At 39.0% G+C, this 10,919-nt stretch overlaps 2 protein-coding genes across 3 annotated transcripts in view; one reads left to right on the forward strand and one right to left on the reverse strand.

Moving 5' to 3' along the window:
* LOC109416489 (heterogeneous nuclear ribonucleoprotein K) overlaps positions 1–5,105 on the reverse strand; it is a 65,331-nt gene extending 60,226 nt beyond the window's left edge. Inside the window, exon 1 of one of the 2 annotated variants that reach the window (XM_019690564.3) lies at positions 4,948–5,105. The gene's annotated coding sequence lies outside the window, so the exon portion shown is untranslated. The remainder of the gene's footprint in view (positions 1–4,947) is intronic. The other variant, XM_062851966.1, reaches the window with a different exon arrangement.
* Positions 5,106–7,243: 2,138 nt separating this feature from the next.
* LOC109416679 (lysM and putative peptidoglycan-binding domain-containing protein 3) lies at positions 7,244–8,763 on the forward strand. Its single transcript, XM_019690735.3, has 3 exons — positions 7,244–7,537; positions 7,599–7,764; positions 7,827–8,763. The coding sequence occupies exons 1-3, from the start codon at positions 7,524–7,526 to the stop codon at positions 8,463–8,465; spliced, it is 819 nt and encodes a 272-aa protein (XP_019546280.2). The 5' UTR covers positions 7,244–7,523; the 3' UTR covers positions 8,466–8,763.
* Positions 8,764–10,919: the final 2,156 nt, after the last annotated feature.

The raw sequence follows: 10,919 nt of genomic DNA on the forward strand, positions 1-10,919 counted from the left end.
TAAAGCGCTTTGGGAAGTAGAGAACATAAACCTTTTGAAGCAGTTTACTAGATGTGCACGGATGGAATGGCATCCAAGAAGACACTATTGCAAACTGTGTCGGAAGGTTACGGTAGAAAGTGTGAAAATTTGTTTTTTTTTAATAGTAAAATTAGTTAGGTTGTCGTCAATATGACAGTTATTTACCGTAGTTTACAAACTTATGTCGAATTCGTTTTTGAACCTGGGTTGGAACTGGATTGGCGGAAAATGTGTAAACAAACAAACGTCAAACAAACTTTAGTACAAGCGAAACCGAAGTCGGGTTGGGGTTGAAACTGTGATCTCATCCAGTTCCAACCCAGGTTGGAACTGAATCAAAAACGAATTCGACATTAGGTAGTGTTACTGCCGAGGTTACTGCTTTGCGATTTGTATTGTCAAATGAAATATGTAGGGGTAGTCGGGGTAATTTGGCCAATGGGGCAATATGAGCACCTCATGAAAAACACATAAAAGCTAGTAATTTCTGCAAATTCACCTTGTAGATCCAACACCGACTTGATGTTGAAGCGATTGAGACGTTAGAACGATGTACTGAAAGATCACATTAAATTGGAAAAATAATTTTCAAAATCATTGGCCAAATTACCCCGACGAACGCAGACCAAAAATACCACATAAAACTCATCTTGTTCAAATACCTTAGATAGCTTTTAAACTTATTTATTTTCTATATATTTCAATTTGATACTATAGGATTTGATGCACAATGACGCATATCAAGTTTGTGTTTCATTATTTGGGATGAATTCTTCATCAGAAATCGGGTGCTCATATTACCCCGTCGGTTTAAAAGCGACCCAAAAGCACAGCTTTTGAAATATATCCAGCTTTTTACGCTGTAGTGAGGGGTGATTCATTTTTGACGGATCTTGCCGACAGCCCTTGCAGCATCACAGTAGTCGAAAATTTCAGTTCATTGCTCCCGAATTGTCAAACATTTTCACCATGAACTTTTCCGGCTAGTAAATAACATTTGTCGAAATTCAAAATTTATTTCGTTTTAGATTTTTGATCGTTGCCCGACACCTTAAACTTTTTTGTCTTTTAGACTCCTGGTTCACTTTTACCGCCGAGGCTTCGCAAGACGACGAAAAACAATGGATTACGATTGAAGTATTTTAACGACATTCCTATCGTCCATATGGCCCTAATTAGCGTATGATGTCAGTGCGGGGGCCGTGATGATGCTGCCTGGTGCCTTGCTGCTGCCCGATCGTCCCAACCTTGCCGGAATTGCACGAGTTGTAACATGCGGACCCGGAACAGCTTCTCTTTCTCCTCATGATCTTGGTGTGGTTTCGCTTCACTGACCAGGGTTACACGCGGGATTCCCGGCTGTTCTGTTTGGCACGATATGTTCATCGGAGTCACTCTGCGAATCTGGAATACCTTCGCTTCCTATTTGACCAGGTTCGCTTCCGAAACATGGGCTTTTCTTGAATGTCCGTCTGTAGCTACGGATTTACTCCTCTTTGTCACCGGGTTGTGGGTCTTGTAGGTGTCCGTTTAAAATTACATCTGGAAATCTCACCGAAGATAGCTTCACGAATTTCCACAGATGATTGCTCCAGAAAGTCCCACTAAGGGAATCTGGAGGGAATTCCTGCACCAATCCCTGATTAGACTTCCTGGGGAAATCATCGGTTGGACTTTCTGAACCAATCCTCGGTGGGAATTTCTGGAGGAGTTCCCGCAGGGAATTACTGGATAAATCTCCGGTCGAATATCATGGGAAATCTCTGATGGGAATTCCAGATGGAATCTCCATAGCGAACTTCTGAAGGAATCTAAAATTCCCACTGAACAAGTTTACTATTTCCTTCCTAGAAACCTCCAGCAGTTTCCCTCGCGGAATTCCTGTGGTATTTTTTTTTTCAATCCTTATGAACCAATAAAACCTCCAACAATTCAACATCTGGAGGTAATCCCAAGAAGTAACTCCTAATGCTCCCGATCCGAAGGAATCTCCATGAAGAGGAGTAGAAACTTCCTGGAGTTTATTTATGGGGCTCTTCCACCATTTCCATCCAAGAATCCTACTAAGAATTTCCCCACCAAATCCGTTCCGGGAATCTTCAGGCAATTATTTCAATACTGCAACTATTTTTTAAGGACGCCGCATGGTCCACTGCACGAATATCAGCTGGCCTGCTTACTCTCACACGAAATTTGACGTTTGAGCGGTGTCGGCACCGCTCAAACGTCAAATTTCGTGTGAGAGTAAGCAGGCCAGCACAAATTCGTGCAGTGGACCATTGTATTTGTTTTGCTGGTAACAATGGTAACATCAAGTGAAAATTTTTGACAAATCTGGAGCAATGAACTGAAATTTTCAGCAACTGTGATGCTGCAAGGGCTGTCGGCAAGATCCGTCAAAAATGAATCACCCCTCACTACAGCGTAAAAAGCTGGATATATTTCAATTTGATACTATATATCATTGGTTAAATTACCCCGACGAACGTAGACCAAAAATACCACATAAAACTCATCTTGTTTAAATACCTTAGATAGCTTTTAAACTTATTTATTTTCTATATATTTCAATTTGATACTATAGGATTTGATGCACAATGACGCATATCAAGTTTGTGTTTCATTATTTGGGATGAATTCTTCATCAAAAATCGGGTGCTCATATTACCCCGTCGGTTTAAAAGCGACCCAAAAGCACAGCTTTTGCAAACATCTTTCTTTGACATTTTTTTTTTTTTTTTTTTTAAAGAGTGACCAGGTGGAGCTGCAGGACAGCTGATAGCAAAGCCTGGACCCTTTCCCAACTTTCCCCCTACTAGGACCAATACTCACGATGGACTAGACGATGTCGTCAACTTGAGCAAAGTGTGTAGTAATTAGCATTGGGTCGTAGTAGTTTTTAAAAATACTGTTTTTAACTTTTCCCATCGCACTAGTGTTTTGATCGAATGGAAGCTCCAAAGATGATTTGATAATTGAACAATATTTCAATAATCGAAAATCTCCGAGGTCACTGGACAACATTCAGAGATAAAAAAGGTGTCTATGTCTATGTTAACACGCCTTCAGAGTACTATTCTTAAGAAATATACAAAGAACAAAAAGAAAAAGAAAAATGTGTCGTAGCTAATTTTTAAAGATTTGATATTTCTGAAAATTATTCGAAGACAGCTACCAGAGCTAGCGTTTTGAGCCGATATGGGCAACCAGTTTTTCTGACAGCTTCCCCAAACAATAATCAGATAATATCCTTAGTTATTTTATAATACATTCTGAAAATTATTTCAAGCTGATTACTAATAGTGTCAATATAACCGATGTTAGTCATTGACAGCACCAGCATCATCCCCAAATAACTCTCATATTAGTGTTAGATAACACTTTTTGAGCATCCATTCGATATTGTAAAGAAATTTGTCAAACTTTATTTGTCAAAATATAGTCAATAATGTATCAAATTGTGTTTCTAATTTCGCTAGTCGTCTTCTGCATATCTGTGATCATCTCAGTCCAAAGTAATATTATATCCATCGTAACCCTTTACAATGTCAACCGTCCTAAGTCCTAACTAAATTCCTGCTTTTTTGATCAGTGAAATAATACCGTCTAAGATATAAAAACAAAAAAGTTCAGTCAACTGATTTTTGTGATAATGATTATTTGTCAACTTTTATAACTTCACAAAACCCATAAAAATAAGAAATACAAATATAAACTCCTATAATCAACAGTTTTATCTTTACCTAATCAGTCCATAATTTTCTAATTGTAATGAATCTAATCTGTCAACTTATCCTAGCGTCCCCTGTCCTGTGTACTAACGAATTCAAGTGAGTGTAACGCAGAGACCTCCTCTACCCAATCTTGCGTTACGTTAAATTTAACAATTATTGTTAGATTTGAGAAAATTCAAAGAATGCAAAGATTAGGTCTATGCAAGCTGAATTATAATTTGTTTTTAACTTGTGATAAATGCACGACGGATACTCCTTTGGTTCCCATTAGCACTTACGGCGATTTCTTCACTTGCGCTCAACTCGTAAACTAGATATATCTAGCTCAAAGTCCAAGCGGTGGTGAATGAACTGGCGCTAAAGTGCTAATGGGTTAAGCCCTCCCATCGCGTCAAGATCGAATATCCAGGGGGGAGGGCAAAAATCTTTCTTTCTTTCTTTGACATTTGAACACAATTTAACTAAAATTTTCACATCAATATAGTTTAGTATTATCAAAATCATTATGGTCATACGATGTGCGGAAGTTTAAACCTTGCTTTCTGCATCATTTGTTGACTTTTCCTTAGGGTGGCCAAATTACCCCGATTTACCCTTGCTTCTATCTACCCGGATTGAGCACCACTGGATTAGTCATCATTGCAGGTTTGCCCGTAAAACATATGGCAACACTGGTCTAAAGCAATTGTGCATAGTATTTGCATCTATCTACTCAAAAACTTATATAACTTTTAGAAAATATGAATAAAATAAAATAACACGATCAATGTTGATTCATCATCGCACTTCTAGCGGGATCACTCCGAGCCGCTGACCTTCAACTACTCTCAGCGGATTAACCCTACATATTATTATACGCCATTTTAAAACAGTCAAAAAGCCGCACGGCGCACATAACAATTGGTTCTGTTTTGTAACACGTACGATCACAAAACATATTTCTAATGTTATTTACGTTATTCGACCAACTAAATATGAAATATTGGATTGTATTCATGGAATAGTAGCTGTTCGCATCGATTTCCTAGCGACCTTTGTCAAGTGCACGTTTTCATGTTATTTCGCCATTCATAATTCGGCAATGGACGGGACAGCAATTTCCGAAATCAACCCGGTCTTAGCTTTTCCCCATAAAATTTATAAATTATGTGGAATTGTGCACTTACTCCAGTTAATGAAACAACGTACTTACCAAAAATCGTTGATTAAAGCTGAATCAAATGTTATTTTGCACTAATTTTTCACTTTTTCCGCGACAATTCAAACTTGGCGTGGCTTCCGAACCTTCTAAACACAATGAACTTCACTTTTCAGATCACTGATAACTCGAATTCGGCGGTCAATCAAACTGAAAGCGGACTTTCGAGCACCACGCATGGCAGTCTAGTAAGCAGTGCATGTCATTGTTGTTGACTGGTTTTATGGTGAAATTTACCATAAGGGTAAGGTACACGGAAAAAAATGTGCATATAAATATTGTCGTCGCGGTTAAAACCCGAAGTTTCCCCACACCCGACAATCGAGTTCTCTCAAAATCCATACGAGAAACCTAACGTCGGACGTAGTGCGCTGGACAGCGGACCTGGCCCTCTATCCAGCGCACTGTGCCCGACGTACGTCCGACACACGGTTTAGGAGTAAACACGATTTTCGTGTGTCAAAAATTCCGATTTTCAACTGCATGAACAATATTATTGTTGGTGGCTGTCCATTAGGGAGCGTCCATAAATAACGTCACGCTCTGAGGGGGGAGGGTGGTTTCAGCAAAGTATGACGACCCATAGAATTTTTTTAGAGTTCTCATACAAAAAGTGTGAATAGGGGGGTTAAAAATCGGCAATTTTTGCGTGACGTTATTTATGGACGTTCCCTTAACACTCGAGCAGTCGCGTTTTTTGACTACCTGCAGCGACGCCGCGCTCACGCTGTGTACCACATGCGTGCATTTTTCATGGTGCGTGAACTCAGTAAACGACGCGACCGCTCCCGGGTTAATTAAGGTTCATTGGCATATTACATAACGCTAAGGGTTCATTCAAGTATTACGTAACGTTAAATTTGACAATTTAAGACCCCCTCCCTCCCCCACGTAACAACTTTTGTATGGGAAATATTAAAATTTTGTATGAAGCGTAACACTGAACTAGACCCCCTCCCTCCCCCATTAGCGTTACGTAATATTTAAACGAACCCTAATAGGAAAGAGAGGGAGTCTACCGCTATGTTACCAGCGGCGTCATCGTCGCGATTTTTTCCGCAGCCAAGTTCGCAGATTGTGAACAATCCTTGGCACCCAATTATTAATATAGACTATAGACTAATTTCAAGTCATCGATGTAAATACAAAAGAAAACCATTAAATTTTCTGTGTCCAGTCCGGTACCCAATAATATTCATTACACATTATGTTTAAGCAATCTTACTCGCCATACAAAAATCTTTGGGTACTCATACAAAAAAATCTTTCAAAGGGGGGTGGGGGGGGGTACCTGTATACAAACACTTGCATGCACGGAGAGGACTAAAAAGTAAAAATCATCAAAAAATCTACATAAAGGGCTGTTTGCAGTTCAGAAGGAATTTCTCGGCCTATCTTGATGCATGGGAAATTCCTCGGGAAATTCCTTGCCCGAATCACCTAAGAAGTTCTTGGAAGTACCCGTTTTTCTTCGATCGCAGTACGCAGTTGCGAAGAAATGACAATAGGGTCCTAAAATTAAAGACGAAATCTCGCTTATATTGAATAATACGATCAAGCATGGTATTCTAATCGGAATCGTACTTTACTCGAACTTGAAAAATAAAAGAATAATGAGAAAATTCGAAATAAGTAAAATGGTAAATAGTTCTACTTTGACATTTGAGGTCAACCTTGTGTGACTGAGCTCGACATTTTTCGCACTGGGATTTCAAAAATGTTTCCTATCTGACATACACGGTGAAAAAAAATCACTCAAAGTATGTGTTATAAGCTAAGGACGAGACAAAAGGCTAAAAAAGTAAAAATTATATATTTTCAACTATGGTTAATAAAAACGTCAAAAAATGAGTAAATATGTACTCTTGAATCATATATTGTGGTTTAAAACAAGAATCCCGATAGGACTTTAGGAGCCTATTCAAATGGCAGCCACTGTAGAAAGTTTCTGCCATGAATCGGTCAAGAAATTTATTTAGCGATTCTTTTTGAATATTAAACTGGCTTAAGGCCTGAAGTGCAGGGTCAAATATTAAATAAACGCCAGATTTGACAAGAAAATAACTCAAGAACAACATGAAACAATGAAAATTCGATCGAGTCAAACAATATGTTTGATTATCCACTTATCCGCGGGCGGTAATGGCGGCGGCAGGCATAACCAACCGGTTTGGATTTTGCTTGGGATTTTGACGTTTCTTGGGGGAAAGTCAAAACAGTTTCATTCTCTTCCTCACTCCTTTTCGTCATCACCCTGTTAATACGTGTAGTTTGTTCGACGTGTTTGACGTGCCTGCACCCTCCTTGCGTACGTTCAACAATTTTCAACATTTTTCTTTCTGGGTGTTCGTGTTTCCGTGAACGTGACTCCTCGAGTACTAAAACTGCATGTTTGTCGCTGACGTTTGTCTTTGTTGTCAAAATGCAAAACAGAAAAAGTAAAAGCAGCAGTCCTAAACAGAGTTTCTCGTATTAATTTTTCTTTAAATTTTATCAAAATTACAGCAATAATTTGTAGATTTTAATATTCATAGAACAACCCATGTGAATAGTGCAAATCTTCAGACACCATGAAACGTCAAAGGTATCGGTTTTTGAAACAATCAACCGCATTTCCATTGAATTCAATATCCGTAAACTTTCAGGGTCAAAAATGCATCCCATCGTGTTTACGTGGATCATGAGCTCGATTCGCTAGATCCGGGAATGGTTTTGAATGAAACCAAGCCGAGCTTGCTAGAAAGATGGATGGAAGCACAGGTGCTACCGGGAGATACCCTCCAAGCCATCGCTCTTCGATTCAATTGCACGGTTAGAATCTGGACGGATTTTTTTTCTAGAGATTCGGTTATCAATGCCGTTTGTCGTTTCAGATAGCGGAACTAAAAAAAATCAACAAAATAGACAAAGACAATGAAATATTTGCTCGAAGGATAATCAGAGTGCCAATCACACCTCACTCAATTTTACTAGAAACGCTGCCGAAGGTGCATAGTAGTGGCAATAGCAGTCCAAAGAATGTTCCAAGTTTACTGCAAAATACCACGTCCGTTTTAGAAAAACAAACGAATTTGGACGAGAAGTTGATAGTGGCTGCAGTTAGCAGTGCTTCTTACAAAGATAGTAAAGAAAGTCACGTCGTTCTGAACGCCAGAAACGAGAATGATCACACCAGCGTCGACGATCCCCTGAAGGGGTCAAGTAGAGCTTACGCTGATAGTGATCCCAAGCAGCCTTTACTCAGTGGGGAGTATGATGAAAGTTTGCCACAACCGCGGCCGGTTCGATTGCCAGCCAGCGATTTTTCCTGCAACGGATCAGACTGTGATATTTCCTGGATTTGTCTTCTGGTGTGCATTCTGGCGCTTTGTTTCGCCATCCCTCTGATATACGTGGTCTACGTGGCGGAACATCCAGAAAAGTTTCACCACAGCTACGACACGGATCACAGAACGGTGGACATTCGAAAGGCTAGTATTCTCAATGGAAGTAATATAAGTTTTACCATGTAGGAATAATCAACCGTTTTTTTGCGTTTATCCAAGCTGATAAAGTTTCAGTACACAGAGTCAAACACTGAAACAAGCCAAAGAACAAACATTTGTTGGAAGTTTGTTTTTCATGTAGTTTGTTCCTGGTAAATTATTTGATCCTGTGTACTGCCCCCACTCGCATAACTGTCCCATTGGACTTTTCATCACTTTTGAGTTAACGTTATGAATAGTCATCATTATCGATATACTTCCAAAAACAATAATAAAAATTATGAATTTTTATGTCAATTTGTGAAAAAAATACCAAGTCATGAGCGTCCCATATTAAAAGTACCCGCATAACCCATCATGGATTTTTGTGTCACGTAACACAAAACTGAACAACTTTGTAGTGATTGTAATATTTTTTACACTTATATATTCATGTGCAAAGCAATCTGTGAAAGTTTCGAGATGATCGAAATATTCTTCAAATTTTGGCGATTTTTTAAAGTTTTATATGGAAACAAGTTTTCAAACTTCAAATGCTGTTTTCTCAATACCTACTTTTTGCAAATGGGACTGTTATGCGAGTGGGGGTAGTGTATACCAAGCTTTAATACGAAAATTCTTGGTTGTGCAATTAACGACGGTTCATATATCAGAAACATCACGTTATTAATTACTATTCTGAAGTGGGAACATACATTCGAGTAAATTGTATTTTATCTCTGAGAGACTTTACCTCTATTTTAACATACCTAATACGAGGCTAAAAATATGATAGCCGTTTCAAATGGATCAACTACCGCAATCGAAAAGCTAGAAAGTTCCTTGATCGATGTCTTTCAGTGTAAGTGAGTTCTTGGCAACATTGCTATTTAAAAATCTAGCCGCATAAGTAAAGTGTTATGCTTCATTGAGAGATTTTTTATGCAATTCTGCAACCATGTCATAGAAGCGTAGGTGAAAAAAAAAACAAATATGAATGGAAATTTGCAGCGTTCGGAATTTTCGCCCATTCTCACGAAAATAGAATTGTTTTTCAGGCAAAATCTAGCTTGAGAAATATACCGCTCAAAGAGGAGAGTGAAAATATTTTTTTGTAATTGCGTTGCGAATTCCCCTACTTTTCACTCGCGGAAACAATGTTAAAACGGCCTACTTTTCTTCACTGAAGCAAAGGTGCCGAAAAATACTACTTTTCGGCACTCTTTAGAGTGCTGAAAAGTAGTACTTTTCGGCACTTTTGCCAGCATACACTTTTTGTTAAGTACCGCTACTTCCGTAGATACAGTTGCTGCTTCTACATGTACTGAGCAGTTCGAATCCGAATTCAGATTCTGATTTGAACTGCCAATCAGGCGTAGAAGCAGAAACTGAACCTACTTTTGCTTCTGCTTATGATGCTGCAGACGACGACGGGAGCTTGAAAACTTGCGACAGTTGGCCTACCATAGCCTACCTGATCGAAGCTATGCACTACGTCCTGTCGCGCATGGAGGCTCGCACGTGGTTGCTGCTAATACACGTTTGTGTGACTAGAGAGATTATACTGTACGGGTATTTTTGCAATTACAAAAAACTTTGTATGCAACGCATTGCAAAACTCGATTTTTTCAGCACTCGTCGTATTTATCCAACTCGGCAAGCCTCGTTGGATAAACGTACAACTCGTGCTGAAAAAATCATCATTTTGCAACTTGTTGCATAAATAACTATTTCATTCACTCCCAAAGCTACGAGAATTTCGTTTGCCCTTCGTCGGCCGATCATGGCGTTGTCTTTCCTTGACTGCTTTGACGCCGGCGATGATAGGGTTTATGCAGTAATTTTTCGACTCTTTTGTTTGGTTGGCATGGTGATGTGGATAGAGTGCGCGTGTCGGTCGCAGTTGTTTTTAGTTATATTCCAGGTTCGAATCCCGTCGCGGGCACAATTTTTGTCAATCTGCTTTGAAAAGATGAGAATTTGGCGATTGAAAATTTAGCAAAATAATGAAAAAAAAAAAAATATCCGCAGGTTAGCGATTTTTAGTTATTATTAATTGCTACTCTTGGAAGTAGTGCTAGAGGGGCACAGCAAAATAATAAAAATGAGCTCTCCCGCCGCCGTGAGAATAGCTTATTTCCCTGCTCGTTTGACATGTGCTGTGGAACATGGAAAGCAAGTGGTCTCATGGATAATATTTTTATTTGCAACTCTTACGTTGTTAAGAACACCAGAATTTTTCACTAACTTTTTAACCATCGATTTTAGCCAAAATGTTTCTCAAACTAATTGTTGCAATGGTAGAACTACACAATCCAAGGATTATTGATATATATCAAGACGTGGAAAGGAAAGGGTCTGAAATTGTCGATTTTCAAAATGCAATTTTCATAGAAACTTTTTCCCAGTGGTGGACACGCTTGCCGTTAACCGTTAACGCATTTCAGACGAACATTTTCTCCTATTCCCACAAAGGCCCCGAAAAAGGTGATAAACAGCTTT

This window comes from Aedes albopictus, chromosome 2 (genome assembly GCF_035046485.1).
Source record: "Aedes albopictus strain Foshan chromosome 2, AalbF5, whole genome shotgun sequence".
In the NCBI taxonomy this organism is placed as follows: domain Eukaryota; kingdom Metazoa; phylum Arthropoda; class Insecta; order Diptera; family Culicidae; genus Aedes; species Aedes albopictus.